At 34.4% G+C, this 21,296-nt stretch overlaps 1 protein-coding gene across 6 annotated transcripts in view; it reads right to left on the bottom strand.

The window, feature by feature from the left end:
• The window catches only part of DOCK7 (dedicator of cytokinesis 7), a 203,869-nt gene that overhangs the window by 131,750 nt on the left and 50,823 nt on the right, over positions 1 to 21,296 (bottom strand). For 5 of the 6 annotated variants that reach the window (XM_044749192.2, XM_044749193.2, XM_070486407.1 and 2 more), the window contains exons 10-14: positions 18,866 to 18,946; positions 16,678 to 16,843; positions 11,939 to 12,081; positions 7,405 to 7,498; positions 6,558 to 6,720 (exon numbers count right to left, since the gene is read on the bottom strand). In XM_044749192.2, coding sequence (XP_044605127.1) covers positions 6,558 to 6,720; positions 7,405 to 7,498; positions 11,939 to 12,081; positions 16,678 to 16,843; positions 18,866 to 18,946 — 647 coding nt within the window. Of the gene's footprint in view, positions 1 to 6,557; positions 6,721 to 7,404; positions 7,499 to 11,938; positions 12,082 to 16,677; positions 16,844 to 18,865; positions 18,947 to 21,296 lie in introns of those variants that run through there. The other variant, XM_070486408.1, reaches the window with a different exon arrangement.

Consider the following 21,296-nt stretch of genomic DNA (forward strand, 5'->3'; position numbering starts at 1 on the left):
TGAGAAATCTCAATAATATCTTCAAAAGTAGATTTTTTTAAAATGTAAAAAACTAAAAATAAATTAAACTAAATATATATATTTTTTATATATATACCCTTTTAGACAGCTTTTTCTAAATTGTCTGCTAGTGATCATAAAAATTGGAAGCAAAAGGTTTTAAGTAATAGGAAATCTGTTACTTTCAGAAAACAGTTCTTTTCCTACTTTTCACCTCAGTCAAATGTTTGCTTCAATTGTGTCCCTTTCATTTTCCCTTTATTCAGACAGTAATTTTTTAAATCCTTTTTAACCTAAGACCCTTTAAAATACAGTCAAGTTCATACTAAAAATAAATACAATGTGTAAATATTTTCTTAAAATTCACAATAAAAATGCTTAAATTTCTGGGTTTTTTGGATACAAATCTGAACGCTCGGGAACATAAGCTCTGTCATCTATAAAACAGGGGTAGTCATGGTGGTTCTTCGCAGGCTGTGATACAGTGTTAATGAGAGGATGGCTACATGTACACTAAAAGGAGTCCTAGCGTCAACTTTACTTTCTTTTTTTTTAACATTATTCATTGGGAAAATGCACACATACTGGTTTGCATAATGACCACTAGTGTGTATTATCAGAAATTGTGGCTTGCCCTGAAGCTTCCTACCTCAGAAGGTAAATGCAAACTGAGCCAGAAGAGTATTATTCGGATCCAGCACAATTCAGTCAGCAAACATTTATAGAAATTTATGTAAATTTTTTATGATATGTTTGTTAGCTGTTCTGTTGAGGTTTTCATATATCCCCTCTTGTCATTCTGAAATCATTTCTATCCATGCTAGATTTTCTAGATATGCTAAAGGTTTTTTTATAAGTTATAAATTCCTAAAATATGAGCTGTCTATAAGACTAGATTTTTTTTAACAGTACTAAGTAGAATAAGCAACCTATATGATTTGGCACTCAGGTCTCAGGGACATTGAAGCCCCAAGTAATAATACAAGGCAGGTCACTACTGCCTTTGATAACCTCCCTTTTTAAATCATTATTTTATCCAATTACACCGGAAAAGCCCAGTACCCAAATGCTTTCAAACCAACGTCTCTTAGGTTGTGTAACACTCAGGTAAATGTAATCGACTAAAGCCAGTGGTAATAACAATGAATAACTTCTGTTGAGCATTTAACCTGTGCCAGGCACTTTGCAGAAAGTTTTACATGTAATAACCTGTTTAATCCTCACAAATTTCTAAGATATGGGTACTTTTATTATCCTCATTTTGAACGAAGGTAAACCAGTCAATTCTTAGTTTTAAATAATTTCTAAAAATAACGTATGGTTACAAAATATTGGTTACAGGAACCCATCTCCCAAATTTTCATAAGATACGCGTATAGTCACGCCATTTCAAGTAACATAAATACTGTTATTTACTTATATAAGTTGATTTTTTTAAAAGCATAAGTCAATTTTATAATCACTGTATCTTTTTACCAAAAGGAAGTTTTTTGGCGAAAAAGTAACAAGAGGAAAAGAAAGCAACAGAATATAGTAACCATAATCCTACTTCTATATTCTCATACACCTAACTTTCTTTACTCCTCTGAAGCCACCGCATACTAGAAAACTATTAATCTCTTTTTTAAACAAAATAATGTCTCCTTCCTGCTTCAACAGTTTTCACTGGTAACGTATTACTAACAGAGCACTATGATCATCTCCACATTCTAAGACACTTAGTAACTCTGACATCCTATATCACAATTTATCAATGTTTGTTAATGAGTTAAAGTATTTTACATGAGTTCGTCATAGGCTGTACACAGGGTGAAAAAAGGTTATGCAAAATTCTAACCTGAAACAAAGTTATTTTGATGAAAAATATTAATGCCTAAAGCAGTATTCATATTCAATAAATGTTTAATAGGAATAAACCTAATTTTGTTTTTAAGATTGGCACCTGAGCTAACAACTGTTGCCAATCTTCTTTTTTTTTGCTTTTTCTTCCCAAATCCCCCCAGTACATAGCTGTATATTTTAGTTGTGGGTCGGAATAAACCTCATCTTATTGACAAGCTTAGCTGTTCTATTCTCTGGGAATAAACAGCTTACTCATGGTGAAAGAAGAATAGTTCTTTACACATTTACGGAATCATTTGTCAAAAAGCTTTTCCCCTACAATATACTTTCACTAATAATGAGCATCAGCTCTATAGTTAAGAGAGTGTTTAGATACAGTCCAATCTAAAGTCACTGAGATACACTAAAAGATCTCTCAAGGTCATTCCCAAGCTAATATTTGCTATAAATTCATTCTTATACTTGAAAAGTTTACTCCAAGAGTAGAAAATATAGTTCTTGAACAATAAATTATCCTTACTAAAGCTAAACACTTCCAATTATAAAGCAATTAATCACAAAAACCAAAAGCAAATTCAAATAAACAAGTTATCTTAAATAGTTACTAATACATGTTAACACAATTTCCATAAATTCATACAGCAAAACCATACTAACTTATAATTTATAAAATCCACTTCAATCTTTTAATGTATTAACTTTTCCATCTCCTCCAGAAGGAGGTACCTGATGCATTAAAATTGGATACACACTTAAGAGAAAACAATAAGCAACCTTATTTAGGAAAATGCCTTCTCACTTGGTATAAGCTCTCTACCCAACTCCCATTCAAGTCTTGTAACCGGTCTAGATTTTCCATCTTGGCCCTAGTTTCCATTACTTCACAGACATGATACTCCAGGATGCCATTTCCATCAAATGTTACACTTAGGTCAATTGTTAAGTTATTAAAAAATTATTAAACAAAGATAAGTAATGACATACATTTTGAGGCTAATAACAAGGTAAATAAAAATGTTCTGCCTGCTCTAATTAAAATGTAGCAACTAATTAAATAGGAGTGAGGATTTTAATTTTATTTATACTGTATATAATTATGAATGTTGGTCGTCCTATTATCCCAAAGGATGAAGAAGATAGAAAATAAGACCTGAGTTCAACTCTAAATAAGTTTCTTAATCTTAGCCTTATTTTTCTTAGCTATAAATGGAGATAAATAAGTAATACTGCCAGGGTTATATAATTTATAAGATTCCTATGACACAATAAAACAACTTAAATGAAAACAATTTACATACTATAAAGCACAAAATAAATGTTATCCTATCAGCACATCACAAGAAAGTTCAGAACACCAAAGATAAAACAACTCAGAAAACCCCTCAAGAGAAAAAACAAGACACAAAGGATTAGCAATCAGAATAATATTAGACTACTCAAAAGCAACACATAAAGCCAGAAGACAGCTGAGTCATGTTTTCAAAATTCTGACAAAAAATTATTTACAACTTAGAATTCTGTACCCAACAAAACTAGCAATTCTGGAGTACCAGTAAAATAAAGATAGTAATCAGACATAAAAGGTCTCAAAAAATTTATTCCCATACACCCTATTTCAAGAAGATACTGAAGGTTCTCAGTGAAATGGGTAAACGAAGAAAGAAAAGTATCTGGAAAATAAGGATTCCATTGCAGAAGAAATACAAAGTGAGTTTCCGAGATAATGGTAAATAGGCCCCAAGGTGACAACTGTACAGTAAGCCTAGTGGCCTGGAAAACCTCCCCTGCTGTACTAACTTAAATTGTAGTTTAAGGGGCTACGGAAGCTACAAGAGGGAAATGACTGATTATCTGATGTACTTACTGTACTACAAGAAGCCTGACAGAGAGTTTTAGTGATAACACATAGAAAAGCAGGGAAAAGAAATCATGTCACTACTCCAAGGAAAATTAAAAGCTATATAAAATAAATGAGGGAGTCAAATCATAGAAACCTACATGGCTCAGCTGCAAAACCAGTTATATAATAATCAAAAACATAAAAGAAAATTAACATTGATTTAGTGAAAAACTGGGATATAACTTTATTTGGAAGAGATGACAAGTATATGTACTTTTTAGGGAGGAGGATGTAAGAGTGAAATCTTCATCTTCTATAATAGTAAATAGATATTGTTTAAAGCTGAAAAAAATCAATAAATAGCAGCACTGAATATGTTATTTAGAAACAAGAAGTAAAATATCAAAATAAGGAGCAAAAGAGTTAGTGATTGACACTGAAGATGAGACATCAGGGTAGTGAAATGTTGGTAGCAGTAAAATGAAGAATCTCTGTTTTTAATTTTAAGCCTTACGATACTATAAACTTTCAGTATATTCATACAATTCTTTCAAAAAATATAAAGGTGTAAAACAAGCAGAAAAATTAAAGAAAAGACCAAAGTGCCCAATTTCCATTTTCTTTGTCTCCAAAATAATGCAAGCAGAGGCAGGATAGATAAATACAAGTTAGGCATGCTCTAGATGAGATTCCTATACTAGATAAGAGGCAGAGGCGATTACACCTAAATTGTTCAATACAAATCTTGGACTATACAATCACTTCTTCCTTCCATGTCCTTTTAACTAGTAATACATAATTTGTAGGAGAATAATTTATATTATTTTGTTTCTTTTAAAAGCAATATATATTTTCTTTAGCCTATCTTCCAGGAATTTTATTCACATTAAGTGCCAATTACATGCTATGCTTTGTGCTCTGTACCCTCACAAAGAGAAGACAAGTATTAGTATCTCATGTTTTATTAATAAGAAAATTGAGTGGCCAATAAATTAAGTAACTTGTCCTAAGTCACCCAAATAGTAAACAGGGGAGTCAGAAATGACATCTATATCTATATGACTGTGAATCCCATTCTCATATTAGTTTCTTATTTCTTAACTCTCTGAATAAATATTTACTGTGTGCCTTCTACTTGCTAAGACACTATTCTAAATGTTGGAGATTAAATGGTAAACAAAATAGACAAGTTCCTGTCCTTACAGTAATTACACTCTAATGAGAAAGACAAAAAATGATGCTGGAACTACACATTATAATGCCAGATAATGAGAAACACAAAGACGGGAAAGAGCTGGAGGAGGGAAGCAGTGGATTTTCTTGTAGTGGAATCAAACCCTGTAAAGGTCTAGGGGAAAACATTACAAGAAAAGAGAAGAACAAATGGAAAAGCCATGGGCAGAACTAAATTTTGTTCGTTCAAGGACGAACAAAAAAGCTACTGAGGCTAAAGTGAAATGAGCAAAGCAGAGTTAGGATATGAAATTATTGGCAAAGATAGGAGTCAGACTATTTTGAGTGTTACTGACTATTATAAAAAATTCATTCTTTTTTGGCTTGTAATGGAAGCCACTGGAGACTTCTAGACACAGGCATGAATGATCTGATTTATAACTTTTAAAAATCTCTCTGGCTGCAATGTTGAGAACTGACTGAGGCAGAAACAGAAATAAGATGATCAAATTAGAAAGGTATACCAATTTCAAGATCAGCAGCTGTCCAATACGACAGCTTCAAGCCCCATGGGGCTAGTGAGCATTTGAAATGTGGCTCATCTGAATTGAGATGTGCTTTAAGTATAAAATACACACCAGATTTTGAAGGCTTTCAATAGGAGAGAAAAAAGTAAAATATCTCAATAATTTTTCATATTTATTCCATGTTGAAATGATAATATTTTAGATATATTGGGTTAAATAACACATAATCAAAATTAATTTCACTAGTTTCTTTTTATTTTTTTAATGTAGCAACTATAAAATGTTAAACTACAACTGTGGTCCCCATTATATCTCTATTTAACAGCGCTGCTCTAGATGGTGACTTAGACTAGAGTTTTAAAGGTAGAGGAGCTAAGAAGTATTGGATTCAGGATACATTTTGAAAGTACAGCCTACAAAACATGGAGGAGAAAATGTGAAGAGCAAGAAAAGGAGAGAAATCATTTTGATTCCCAAAATTTTGTCCTCCAGAACTGGGTAAATGGTGGCGAAATATACTAAGTAGGGAAGTCTGGGTTAGAATCTTCTGTCCAAGCTGCCCTTTTGGGTATCCTCACAGACAGGTCAAGTCATGGTCTCAGCATTCACAAATAAAGGAAGCATCGTTCATAAGGAGGATATGCAAATGGTACCCCTGGAATTGTGTAGTGTCCAGCCTAAAAAGCTGTATCCAACAAGAACTCTTTGGATAACGGATACTCACCAAATACTGTTGATTCAACTGTTAGAACATAGTTCAGACACATAAATTTGGTTCATGTGTAATGCTAGATTCTGTTAGTAAGAACATTTGATGAAATAAAATAACTGAGTTCAAGTGTTTTAATCTAACAGCCCACAATTCAAACGCTAGCTCCACCACACTAAAGTAAACTTAACCTCTCTATCCCTCAGTTCACTCACTTCTCAAATGAAGGCAACACCTACCTCAAGCTCTGAAGACTGAGTAAGACACCATATGTAAGGTAATTAACATTATACTTGGCACACAGTAAAAACTTAATATATTGCAGCTATTAATAAAATCATGAGGTAGGAAATGGAATAAGTAACAAAGCTACAAAAGATTTTTGGAGAGTTTCATTCTAATTCTACTTTAATAATAGAATATACAGTACATTATTTCAGAATTCTCCAAAATTAAAATGTGTTACCTGTAAGTCGTATTTGGAACATAGACATCCCTGGCAGGAAATTCCAAAATTTCTCTAGTTGGTCTAACTCTACTGTCAGGGTACAGCTTCACCTGAAGCAGTTCTGGGGTTAGGCAATAATAGGGATTTTCAGGTGCAGGAGAAATGTCTATCTTCAGCTGAGCTGCATAGAAAAATATATTATAAAAACAATGTAAACATAACAAATAAAACTTTTATGTTAAAAATGTTGTTGGACGAATTTAGATCCTATTATTACAAGAAGTCTGGGAAGAAACCAAAATTACTATCACCTCAGACTTCTAAATTATTTCATTTTGCCAAGTCTCAAAGTTATAAATTACTGATACAGACATAAATGCATATAGAATAATAAATGCCTACTGAGTGAAAGTGAAGGAAGGAAGAAATAAAAAAGAAGAAAAAAACAGAGAGAGAGGGATCTAGTACAGGAACAAGCCAACATTTCAAAGGTTAAATGATTTAATTTAAACTTGACAAACTTCAAAACAGTTTTACTCTGGAATGGTTTGCGCTGATCATAACATGAATCTGTTTCTGAACATTTACCATTCCATGTACATTTTCTTTTCCTCTAGAAAATAATTTCAAGCCACAATATTATTCACTGTTCTCATTTCAGTACTCAAATTATCAAAGGCGCTGAGTCCTGCATCCAAACTGTTAGACAACAGGAGAGCAGATTAATGAGAAGAAGAAGCTGACAGGCATTGAGCACAGAAAGACATATGGGCCAGATAGGTAAAAAAAGGAGTAACTAGTTACAAACAATACAATATATTAGTGATGATAATTGTAATCGTGTCTACTCAAAATTATTAAATACCTGTAATAGGTCTTAGTCGTCGTAAAACAGAAGATGGCCTTCTCATATCAGCAAGGAATTTGTACAGATCTTCATCACTTAGGCGGTCTCCTTCCTAATTTTAAAGACAGATGAAAAAGCATTGGATAAAACAAATATAGTAGATTGAAAATAAATTTATATACCTTTTAACAATCCTGCCCTTCTTCAACTTAGAATAAAAAGTAAAATTAAATTGATATAATTATGATTGAAAATAAATATGCAGACATTTCCTTCTTTTTAATGTTTCCAAATGTTATTAAGAGTTATGATACTGGTATCTATTTTTTAATTTTACATATTTATTTATAGCCCATTATTTATGTCTTATAAGGTATTACAGGACAATAAAATATAAAAAATTAACACAAGTTAGAGGTAGATAGATGAAAAGGAAAAAAGAAAAATAAGAATATAGACATAAAAGAGACATACATATTTATATGACAGTCTTATAAATCTGTTACATTTTCATTTATAATTGCCTTTCAACTTTTTATCACCAAATTTCTCAAATGCAAAATATACAGCATTGGCTAAATTTGAAAAAGAAAAAAAAGAAGTAACAAGTAAAAACTACTTTTTTTTTTTTAAAGAATTTTTTATTTTTCCTTTTTCTCTCCAAAGCCCCGCAGTACATAGTTGTGTATTTTTGGTTGTGCGTCCTTCTAGTTGTGGCATGTGGGATGCTGCCTCAGCATGGCTTGATGAGTGGTGCCATGTCCAGGCCCAGGATTTGAACCAGCAAAACCCTGGGCCACCAAAGTGGAACACGTGAACTTAACCACTTGCCATGGGGCTGGCCCCAAAACCACTCTTTTTTTTTTTTTGCTGAGGAAGATTAGCCCTGAGCTAACATCTGCTGCCAATCCTCCTCTTTTTACTGAGAAGATTGGCTCTGAGCTAACATCCATTCCCATCTTCCTCTACTTTATATGTGAGACTTGACGAGTGGTGCATAGGTCTGCACCCAGGATCTGAACAGGCAAACCCTGAGCTGCCAAAGCGGAACACGTGAACTTAACTGCTTCGCCACCAGGCCAGGCCCTCTTCTTCCACTTTATATGAGGGTCACTGCCACAGCATGGCTGATGAGTGGTGTAGGTCTGCACTCGAGATCCAAACCCACAAACTTGGGTCACAGAGTGTGACAAATTTAACCACTATGCCACAGGGCTGCCCCAACAAAAAACTACTCTTAAAGAAAAGGACAACTATACTGATATTAAGACCAGAAAGAAAACTCTGAAAAGACTTCTATCAATTGGAAAAGAGACAAAAAAAAGGAAAGAAAATCGAACCATAGCTAATTAATACAAAATTTTCAATTTAATGTAACATTTTTCTTACAATTAAAATAAGCCTGGATTAATTTATTCTTTTAGTCGAGAGTCTGCTTTTAGATTAACCTAAACCTCCTGAACTTGTTATCTTATTGTCTTTACTACATAGTTTATATATTGTCCTTTTCTTAAGGTTACTTCATTTCTGTGCACTCACCTTGAGGCACATCCCATTTGTTGACTATTACTTTCTAAGACATAATTGATCTTTTTTTATTCCATTATTTAGAAAATTGGTTCTTAATTTCTAAGTGGTTGGAGATTTCTGTTAATACTTTTATAAATAGTTTTCAGTTTTAATGAGTTATGGTTAGAGAATGTGACTTTATGAAGATTTTTTTAGTGATCTAATATATAACTAATTTTTATAAATGTTCCATCAATTGCCAAAACAGTATATTCTCTTCTGAGTACAGAATATAGATCTTTAAATGGTCCTTATTTATAATACATTCAGATTATCTCTAGACTACATTATTTCTGCCTAATCAACTTGTTAAATTGTTTATATCACTGGCCTCCATTCTTTACTCCCTGTCTGTATAATTCCCTCCCCAGGCTTGGCCAGGTGACTTGTTCTGTCCCATAAGCAAATATGATTGACTTGAAAAGCATGTGCACAAGTGAGCTTGCCCTCTCTCTTGAACTTCTGCCACTGCTATGAGAATATGGCCAAACTAGCCTGCCACAAGATGAGAGTAGAAGCTGAAAGACATGGGAAGAGTCTTCCCAATAGAAGTAAGGTGAGATCAGCTAACCCCAGTGAACCTCCAAACATGTGAATGAGCCTATGACACTCCCTTCTCCACACTGCATGTTTACTGTTGTGTTCTCCTGAAGCAATAAATAACTTACATACTCGTCAACAAAAAGAACAAAAGTCCTTGAAACTAACATGTGGGTTTGATTTTGGTTTTAAAACTCAACGTATTTCTAATAATTTCAGCTTGACACATTTCAAATCTGTACATAAACACTACTGATTACCATATCCCAATTGTGTACAATAATTTCCCATCAATCAGAAAAAAAAAAAAACTCCCTTCTAGATCTCATTTAGGAGAAACTTGTGCATTAAATTCTCCTTCATTAAAACTGTAATCTCTGCTTTTTACTTAATTTGCATTTGCCTGATGCAGAATATTCTAGGTATTTAAAAATACTTATAAAATTGTACATGCCAATACTTAAAAAAATACAGAACTGTACAAAGTGTAAAAGATTTCTATTGCTCCATGTTTCCAGCACTCATTCATTTTAAAGTTTTCACAATCACTTTGTGCTAATCTCCAGTTACCAGTCTCCAACATAGTGTCCAGTACACGGTGAACGCTCAAAAAATATCTGTTGAATAAATAGGTGGGTGGGTGGATGGATGACTTGTTGATTTAAGTTTACAATACCAGTTCAATAAAAAAGCAGGCTGAGGAAATGAAAAAAGAGCTGTGGAAACATTGGCAGAAGTGATGTAGCAGCTGAAGGAGCAGAACGAGAGTAACGTCCTAGCTGCCAGGTTGTGTCACCGTATCAGTAAATCTACTGCCCTGTCTCCATGGCTACACTTGGCCTATCACCTCACCCATGGAACACTGAGACCTTTTCTAGACTCTTTCTTGTACTGCTGTCAGTAATAAAAAGGCCCTTATCCCTTCAGACACTTCTCACCTGCTTTATTTTCCATTAGAGTCTCTCAGAGCAGCTGCCTATGAATGCTATTGATATATAACTGTGAAAGGGGCTTCAAGCAGATTGCTGTCAATTCATAGCACATCCTGCCCTAAACCCTTGTCCTCTCAGGTTATAACATGTCATTAGACCAGATTTCCTCCTCCTATTTAGAATAACACCTCAAAAGGAGAAATTCTGAAACAATACTTAGCAATTTCCTTTAATCTGCTCCAAAATACGTGTATGAGACCCTCCTCCAGTTTGTCATGCTAATATAAATTTTATCCCATTCTTACATGGTTCTGGTTATCTGGTTACTCAAGACAAAGACTTTCAAAATGTTCTGATTTTGATTCACAGTATAAAATCCATTTTAGGGGCCGGCCCCGTGGCTGAGTGGTTAAGTTCATGTGCTCCACCTTCGGCGGCCCAGGGTTTTGCCGGTTCGGATCCTGGGCATGGACATGGCACTGCTCATCAGGCCATGATGAGGCGGCGTCCCACATGCCACAACCAGAAGGACCCACAACGAAAAATATACATCTATGTACTGGGGGCTTTGGGAAGAAAAAGGAAAAATTAAATCTTTTAAAAAAAGAATCCATTTTATATCAAAATCCAATATGCACATACACACACGCATGCACTCACACAAAACTTAGGGAAAAAATTTCACTAAAGCAATATTTAACCTCACTCTGTGCAATGCACTATTATTTTTCTAATCTACTAGGTTTTTTTTAATTTGGTTGTTATCTACTAAATTTCCATTACCATTAATGGATCATGACCAGCATTTGAAAACTATTGATTTGACTCATGATTTGAAGTACAGGGAACATACTTGCAAAAATAAAATATCTTTGATTAAGAACTTCTTAGATCTATAAAAATAATGCTGACTGTTGGGGCTGGCCCCGTGGCCGAGTGGTTAAGTTTGGCACACACTGCTTCAGTGGCCCGTGTTTGGTTCCCAGGAGTAGACCTACACTACTCATCAGTGGCCATGCTGAGGTAGCAACCAACTTAGAAAAAATAGAGGAAGACTGGCACAGATATCAGCTCAGGGTGCATCATCCTCAGCAAAAAAAAAAAAAAGAAAGAAAATTACACTAGTTTCATTTTAGCACAGAAATACACTAGTAGGGCCTGAAAGCTCTATTCCATATGCCATAGATGTGGTACACTAGGTGAAAAAAACTTGGGTGAGGATGTAACCACACACTCACTCTGATTAAGAAAAACCATCAGTGTTTGAGAAAAGTTAAAACACTACAAGTAAGAAATAGGATACAGATGTGGACTGATTTTGATGCATTATTAATCAAGGTCAACATCTAAATAAATATATAATATAATATTAATTATTATTCTTTTTATTCTTAAAGTTTTTAAAAATTTCTTGAAATCATATCAATTGTTACATGTACTATGATTTTTCTGAAAGCAAAAGAAACTTATGTCCAACAGCCCCCTAGAATTCCTACATGACAGAACAATACCTGCTTAAAAAAATTTGTCACTGTGAGAGTAGCAGGTCGAAAGCTGGTCAAGTTACAAGCATCATCTCCACTTGTTGTCCTTTCCAGTGATCGTCTGCCAACAATACTAGAATTCCTCCTTTCTGACCAAGACCCTTTTCGTTCTACCAAGAAAAAAAAGAAAGAGAAAGATATTCATTTTCATAATATTTAAAGATTGTTTTCCAAACAAAGGAAAAAATCCACTAACGTTGAAAATTATCCACTCAACATACTGGTAATAGTAGAATTTCGCTCTGGACAGATGGGTAAGGAAGCACTACACCTAAATCTTCTGGTTCTCTTCTTAAAACTTTTCCAGGGTAAAATAAGTTTCTACCACACAAATATTATGCATGTCACCAAAGATGAGCTATGAAGAGCAGCTACAGAGGAACTATGTATGCATTTACTAGAAAATATTCACAAAATGGAAATTTTAGTCACCATATAATGGTCCCTCGGTCTTAGCACTTGAGTTTGAACCAGAATTTTAAGATAACTTTGCATTCAAAGTCTTTGCAGGAGAATCCTATTATTCAAAACCAACAGAATAACTATGTTGAAGATCAACAAGGAAATAGAAGACAAACAAAATTCTAAACAAACTAGACCTAACAGACATCTACAGTTTACTCCACTAAGCAAAAGCAGAATGCACATTCTTCTCAAGCACCCACAGGACGTTCTCCAAGATAGACTACATACTACCTAAGCCATAAAACAAAATACAATAACTTCAAAAGTACTGAAATCATATAAAATATGTTCTCCAAGAACAACGGAATTAAACTATAAATCAGTAAAAGAAAAAAATTTGGGAAATTCATAAACATGTCGAAGTTAAACAGCACACTCTTGAATGACCCGAGGTCAAAAAGGAAATAACAAGGGGAATCACAAAATCCTTAAGATGGATGAAAATGAAAACACAGCATTCCAAAGCACATGGGATATCACTAAAGCAGTGTTCAGAGGGAAATTTACAGCTGAAAATGCCTATGTTAAGAAAGAAGAGGGGGCTGGCCCAGTGGTGTAGTGGTTAAGTTCGCACACTCCACTTCAGCAACCCAGGGTTTGCAGAATTTGGATCCGGGCGTGGACCTATGCACTGCTCATTGGGCCATGCTGTGGCAGTGTCCAACATGCAAAACAGAGAAAGACTGGCAAAGATGTTAGCTCAGGGACAATCTTCCTCACAAAAAACAAGAAGAAGAAATATCTGAACTCAGTAACAACCTTACATTTTAAGAAACAACTAGGAAAAGAAGAGAAAACTAAACCCAAAGCAAGCATTAGAAAGCCTACAAAGAAAGACAACAACTGAGTGGAAACAAATGAAATGGAAACTAGAAAAACAACAGAAAAAAATCAATGAAACCAAATTCTTCAAAAGATAAAATTTAAAAAACAACAGCCAAACTGATGAAGAAAAAACAGAAAAGACTCAAATTACTAAAATCAGGAATGAAAGACCTGAGAAAGCAAAAGGATTATATTGCAATACTATGAATAACTGTAGGTCAACAGATATATAACAATTAGATAATTAGGTGAAATGAACAAAATTCTAGAAATATATACAGTACTGAAAGTGTCTCAAAATTAAAGAGAAAATATGAATAGATCTACAACAAGTAAACAGATCTACCTAGTAATGAAAAATTTACCACAAAGAAAAGACCAAGCCAAGACAGCTTCACTAGTGAATTCTTCGAAATTTTCAAAAGAATTAATACCAATCTTTCACAAACTCTTCCAAAAAACAGAAGGAACAATTTACAACTTACTCTATGAGGCCAGTATTACCCTGATACCAGAACCAGAGAGACATCCTGAGAAAGAAAAACTACAGACCAATATCCCTTATGAATATAGAAGCAAAAATACTAAACAAAATACTAGGAAGCACTCTAACAACACACGTAAAAAAAGGATGTATCATGACCAAATGGGACTTCTCCCAGAAATATAAGATTAGTTTAACATCCAAAAACCAATAAATTAATGCAATACACTATATCAAAAGAATACAGGACAAAAACCATATGAATCATCTCGATAAAGGCAGAGAAAGCATTTGACAAAATCCAACATCTCTTCATGAAAAAAATACTCAAAACGTTAGGAATAGAAGGGAACTTCCTCAACCTACTAAATTATATCTACGAAAACCTACAGCAAACAGCATGCTTGATGGCAAGAGACTGAATGTATTTCCCCTCAGGTCAGGAACAAGACGAGGACACACACTCTTGCCACTTCTATTTAATATTGTATAGAAGATTCTAGTCGAGATAATTAGAAAAGAAAAAGAATAAAAGACATCCAGGTTGGAAAGGAAAAAAGTCAACCTATTTTTATTTGCAAATGCCATGATCTTGTATATAGAAAATCCTAAAGAATCAAGGAAAGAAAAAAAAACAACTACAATTAATAAACATGTTCAAAAAGGTTTCAAAGTATAAGATCAATATTCAACTCAACTGTATTTCTATACATTAGAAATGAACATTCTGAAAATGAAATTAAGAAAACAATTCCATTTAAAACAGCATCAAAAACCAATAAAATACTTGGGTATAAATTTAAACAAGAGAAGGGTAAGACTTGTACTGAAAAACACAAAACACCAATAAAAACATTTAGGGGATGGCCTGGTGGCGTGGTGGTCAAGTCCATGCGCTCCGCTTCGGCAGTCTGGGATTCACAGGTTTGGTTCCCAGCACGGACCTACACACCACTCATCAAGCCATGCTGTGGTGGTGTCCCACACACAAATAAAGGAAGACGGTCACAGATGAAACCTCAGGGACTATCTTTCTCAAGCAAAAAAGAGAAAGACTGGCAACAGATACTAGCTCAGGGCCAATCTTCCTCACCAAAAATAATTAATTAATTAATTAATTAAGATCTAAATAAATGGATGGAAAAACATTTCATGGATTGGAAGACTTAATACTGTTAAGAAAGCAATACGCTCCAAATTGATCTCCAGATTCAATGTAATTCCTATCAAAATTTCAGCTGCCCTTGTGCAGAAATTGTCAGCTGATCCTAAACTTCATATGAAAATACAAGGACTCAAAATAGACAAAAATATCTTGAAAAAGGATAATGAGATTGAGGATTCACTCTTTCCTATTTCAAAAATTACTGCAAAGCTAAAATAATAATGACACTACAGTACAAGCATAAGCTAAGACATATAAATCAATGGAATAGAACTGAGAGTCCAGAAATAAACCAATACAACTACGGTCAACTGATTTTCAACAAGAGTGCCAAGACCATTCAATGAGGAAAGCATAGTCTTTTCAAGAAACGGTGTTGGGACAACTAGACAGCTACATAAAAAGAATGAAGCTGGACCTCTACTGCTCATCACATGCAAAAATTAACTCAAAGTGGATTATACTCAAATGTAAGACCCACAACTACGAAAGTCTTAAAAACATACAAGTAAATCTTGATGTTGGGTTAGGTAATGCTTTCTTAGATATTAAAACCAAAAGGAAAAGAATAAAAGAAAACACAGAGAAATTGAACTTCATCAAAATTTAAAACTTCTGTGCTGCACAATACCATCAAAAGAGTAAAAAGACAACCCACAGACTGGGAGAAAATATTTGTAAGTCCTTTACTAGTTAAGGGATTTGAATCTAGACTATATAAAGAACTGTTACAACCTAATGACAAGAACACAAAAAAGCCACTTAAAAAACGAGCATCAACAAAATAAGACAAAAAAAAGCCATTAAAAAATGGGCAAAGGATATGACTATGTATTTCTCCAAAGAAGCTATACAAATAGCCAATGCACACAAAATGATACTCAACATCATTTGCTATCAGGGAAAGGCAAATCCAAACCACAATGAGATACTACTTTACCTGCACTAGGATGGCTATAATCAAAGGACAGTTAATAAAAGTGTTGGTAAAAATATGGAGAAACTGGAACCTTCATACACTGCTAGTAGAGTTTTTAAATGGTGGAGCCACATTGGAAAACAGACTGGTAGTTCTTCAAAAGGTTAAACATAAAATTCTCATATGACCCAGCAATTTCATTTCCAGCTATGGATCCAAGAAAAATGAAAACATATGTCCACACAAAAGCTTGGACCTGAATGTTCACTGCAGCATTACTCATAATAGTGAAAAAGTTTAAACAACTCAATGTCTATCAACTGTTGAATGGATAAATAAAATGTGGTATATCAACACAACGGACTATTATTCAGCAATAAAAAGAAGTGAAATACTGACACGTGCTACAACATGGACGAACCTTTAAAACATTATGCTAAGTGAAAGAAGCTACTCACAAAAGACTGCATATTGTATAATTCTATGATATAAAACGGCCAGCATAAGTAAATCCATTCAGACTAAGTATACCATTTAGGGTTGGGTTTGGGGATTTGGGGAAAATGGAGAGTGACTACTGAGGAGTACAAAAGTGTTCCGAAATTAGATTATGGTGATGCTTGCAGAACCTTGTGAATATACCAAAAAACACTGAATTATACACTTTAAATGAGTGAACCGTATGGTATGTGAATTACATCTCCATAAAGCTGATAAAGAAAAAAAGGCAGAAAAAGAAAACCCTTTTTATGCCTCATTACATTGAAAAGTCTACAAATAAAACAAGCCATGTAACAAAAAAGAAAAAAATTATACATTTAGAGATACTTTACATAAAACACTCTTACCTCCAGTGCTTATTTCTACCTCTGTAGAATCTCTTTCCAAACTCCCAGCACTACTAACAATATTCATTAAATGGATTGCGGTCCAAGCAAAAGGCATGCGATATTTCCCAAGTCTTTGGCAAAACTGATCGGCTTGACTTTTCAGCTTCTCCAATTTTTCCTTATTCTACAAAATAAAATTTTATACATTATATGATTATGCTCAAAACAAATGAATTAAAGGCTATTTCATCCTATTTTAAAGAAACAGATTAATAATTCTTAATTCTCAGCAAAGATGGAAAACAATCTGTACCTTTCAGAGATTAATTAACAGTGTATTATCTTAAGCACTGAATGACTCAACATACTCTACAAATGCACGTGTAGAGTAAGTCTTTGAAATTCCTGTTTTGATTATCTCATCTCGGGAGAAAAGAAAAGAGAGAAAGTGTCAAACATGCTTATAGATTGTAAGTACTATTTTATGAAAGGAAACATAACCATGTTCTAGTCAGCAACTGCTAACTACAAAATATTCTAGGTTACGACTTGTTAAATTTTATTATTCTAGAAAGATGGAAGCAGTTGAACCATCTGAAATAATCCCTAACTTATGGCAACCATAACATGGGAGTAGGGGACACAAACAGGCCAATAACAAGTAAGCCCCGAGTTGTAATAAAAGAAGCAAAGAAAAAAAGTGTCACAACAAGACTAACTCCTGGAAAAACACTAATAGTCCAAACAGTACCTGCCTATCTGGAACACATCTTGAGGCTGGCTTGCAACTTTTAGGCTATCCCTGAAACAAACACTAAGGTGGACTGCAATACTCAATCAACAGTCCAAGAGTGAAAACCTCTATTAAGTCTCTCACATACTCCTTCCATATAGGATTTTGGTGAGGTATATTCTAATGACAGTGTCCCACCTTGGAACTTAGGGCTGGAAAAGATGGAAGGATAGCTAACTGGTTTATTGCTATATCTATTATACCTCCAAAATAGGTTCCTCCTTTAAAAGCCTAGATATTGGGGCCAGCCCAGTGGCTGAGTGGTTAAGTTCCCATGCTCCACTGCGGTGGCCCAGGGTTTCGCTGGTTCAGATGCTGGGTGCAGACATGGCACCACTCATCAGGCCATGCTGAGGCGGCATCCCATATGCCACAACTAGAAGGACCCACAACTAAGAATATATAACTATGTACCGGGGGGCTTTGGGGAGAAAAAGGAAAAAAAATAAAATCTTAAATTAAAAGCCTAGATATCAAGTGTACTTAATTCTATTAGCTTATGTAAATATGTAAGAAGAGCGGAATAAGCTGCTATAATATTGTATATACAGTAATAGATATACCTACAAGCTACATACAACACAGAAAATTTAATTTGTAAAATGTAAACCTGGGGAAAACCAGAATACTTTAACCCTGATTTCAACCAGATAACTAGGGATCAGAGAAGAACATCATTTTCGGCTACCTATATTAGCAGAAAAGACTCAGACCTTGTTCTTAATCTGAGAAAAATAGAAAGCAAAACATTTTCTAGATTTTGGTACCCTGTCCAGTATTCCTCAAGCATACATCTCCTGACTGTTTCAACTATTAAATGATGTGTTCAAAGAGCCAAGACTACCTGTTATTCTTGTAGCTAACTCATGGTACCTGGAATTTGGTATCAATTGTTCACCAATTATTTTTGCTTTATAAGTTTATCAAAATTCTAGAAATTAGTTGTCTGATGGCAAAATAAAGGTTGTATTTTCTATTTTTACCATATTCCTTAATTATCTATAGCAAGACAGAGGACCAGGATACTGTGTTGTTAGGAAACGTTCCACCAATGTCACTATTTTGTAAATATAGGAAAATAGTAATTATTTAGGAATTAAACTGAATTAACTTAGTTCTCTCTGAGAAAAAAAAATTTAAACAATCAATTAGCTTGGGGGTGAGGAAGATTTTAAAGAACAGCATAGCACACAACACAAACTAGATGACTAAGGAAATAAAGAAAGAAAAAAGTGGGTAAGCCAATAGAAAAAATGAATTAGTGAAATTCTTTAATATGCTTTACACTATTCTCCTAAAGTATAATTTGGGAGCTTAGAGGTTGTTTAGGGTTAGCTTTGGGAATTTGGGGGAAATGGGGAGTGACTGATAATGACCACGAAAGTGGAGGAAATGAGAGGCACGATATTCTACCTTGGTGGCATCTGCTTCTTTGAAAATCATATATGGTTCAGCACATTCTCCAATGTCTCCCTGCTGTAGGACTTTTTCTAGCTGTCAAAGACAAAAAAAGTAAAATTAATTAAGCTTAAAAAAAACAATCAGCTTCAAAAGTAAGGATGGTTCAACATATAAAAATCCATCAATATAATACACCACATTAACAGAAGGACATAAAAAAACACACGATCATCTCAACATTGCAGAAAAAGAACTGGACAAAATTCAACACCCTTTCATGATAGAAACACTCAACAAACTAAGAATAAAAGAACTCTACTTCAACATAATAAAGGCCACATATGAAAACCCCACAATGAATATTGTACTCAAGGGTGAAAGACTGAAAGCTTTTCCTCTAAGATCAGGAACAAGATAAAGATGCTCACTTCTGCCAATTCTATTCAACATGGTATTGAAGTCTGAGCCAGAGCAATTAGGCAAGAAAAAGAAATAAAACACATCCCAACTGGAAAGGAAGAAGTAAAATTATCTCTGTTCACAGACAACATGATCTTTTAGACAAAAAAACCCTAATGTTTCACAAAAAAAAGTTAGAACTAATAAACAAATACAGCAAAGTTGCATGATACAAAATCAACACTCAAAAATCAGTTGCATTTCTATACACTAACAATGAGCAATTCAAAAAGGAAATTAAGAAAACAAATCCATTTATAATAATATCAAAGAGAATAAAGAACTGAGGAATTAACCAAGAAGGTGAAAGATTTATAATCTGAAAACTATCAAACACTGGTAAAAGAAATTAAAGAAGATACAAGTAAAGGGAAAGGACTCACGGATTGGAAGACTTAATAATGTTAAGATGTCGATTCTACCCAAAGTGATGTACAGATTCAACACAATCCCTATCACAATCTCTATGACGATTCTTTGCAGAAATCAAAAAATTCATATGGAACTCCAAAGGGCTTTGAATTGTCAAAACAAACTTTAAAGAAAAGAACAAAGTTGGAAGTCTCACACTTCCTGATTTCAAAACTTAATACAAAGCCTCCGTAGTCAAAAAGTGTAGAACTGGCATAAAGACATAAATATAGATCAATAGAAAAAAGGAGAGCCCAGAAATAAACCCTCGTAAATAAGGTTAAATGATTTTCAACACAGGTGCCAAGACCATTCAATGGAGAAAAAGACAGCCATTTCAACAAATGGTGTTTAAAAAAAGTGAGCACAAATGCAAAAGAATAAAGTTGGACCCTTACCTTAGAGCATACATAAAAATTAACTCGAAATGGATCAAAGAGCTAAACAGAGACCTAAGACTATAAGCATCAGAAGAAAAAATAGAGGAAAAGCTTTCTGACATTAGATTTGGCAATGTCTTCTTGGATTTGACACAGAAAGCAGAGGCAACAAAAGTAAAAAGAGATAAACTAGACAACATCAAAATTTAAAACTTTTGTGCATCACAAGACACAATCAACAGAGTGAAAAGGCAAACTAAGGAATGAAAGAAAACATTTGCAAACCATATGTCTAATAAGAAGTTAATATCCAGAATAAAGAAATCCTGCAACTCAACAGCAAAACAACAAAGAATCTGATTTTTAAATGGGCAAAGAACTTGAATAAACACTTCTCCAAAGAAGATATACAAAGGGTCAACAAGCATATGAAAAGATACTCAACATCACTAATCATTAGGAAAATGCAAATCAAAACCACAATGAGCTATCACCTTACACCCATCAGGATGGCTACTACCAAACTTTAAAAAAATAACAAGCATTGGTGAGGACATGGAAAAACTGGAACCCTTGGGCACTATTGGTGGGAATGTAAAATGGTACATCCACTATGGAAAACAGTACAGAAGAGGTTCCTCAAATAATTGAAAGTAGGGGACATACGGCCTGCCCCGTGGTTGAGTGGTTAAGTTCACGTGCTCCACTACAGCGGCCCAGGGTTTCGCCGGTTCAGAGCCTGGGCACGGTGAGGCGGCATCCCACATGCCACAACCAGAAGGACCCACAACTAAAAATATACAACTAGTTACCGGGGGGCTTTGGGGAGAAAAAGGAAAAATAAAATCTTTAAAAAGGAAAAAAGAGAAAGTAGCGGCCAGCCCAGTGGCGCAGTGGTTAAGTCTGTGCGCTCTGCTTTGGCAGGGCAGGGTTCACTGGTTCGGATCCCAGGAGCGGATCTAGCAGCGCTGATCAAACCATGGTGTGGCAGGCATCCCACATATAAAATAGAGGAAGATGATCACAGATGTTAGCTCAGGGCCAGTTTTCCTCAGCAAAAAGAGGAGGATAGGCAGCAGATATTAGCTCAGGGCTAACCTTCCTCAAAAAAAGAAATTGAGAGTAGAATTACCATAAAATTCAGGAAATCTATTTCCAGGTATATATCCAATAGAATTGAAAGCAGGGACTCA

This window comes from Equus asinus, chromosome 16 (assembly GCF_041296235.1).
Source record: "Equus asinus isolate D_3611 breed Donkey chromosome 16, EquAss-T2T_v2, whole genome shotgun sequence".
Classification (NCBI taxonomy): domain Eukaryota; kingdom Metazoa; phylum Chordata; class Mammalia; order Perissodactyla; family Equidae; genus Equus; species Equus asinus.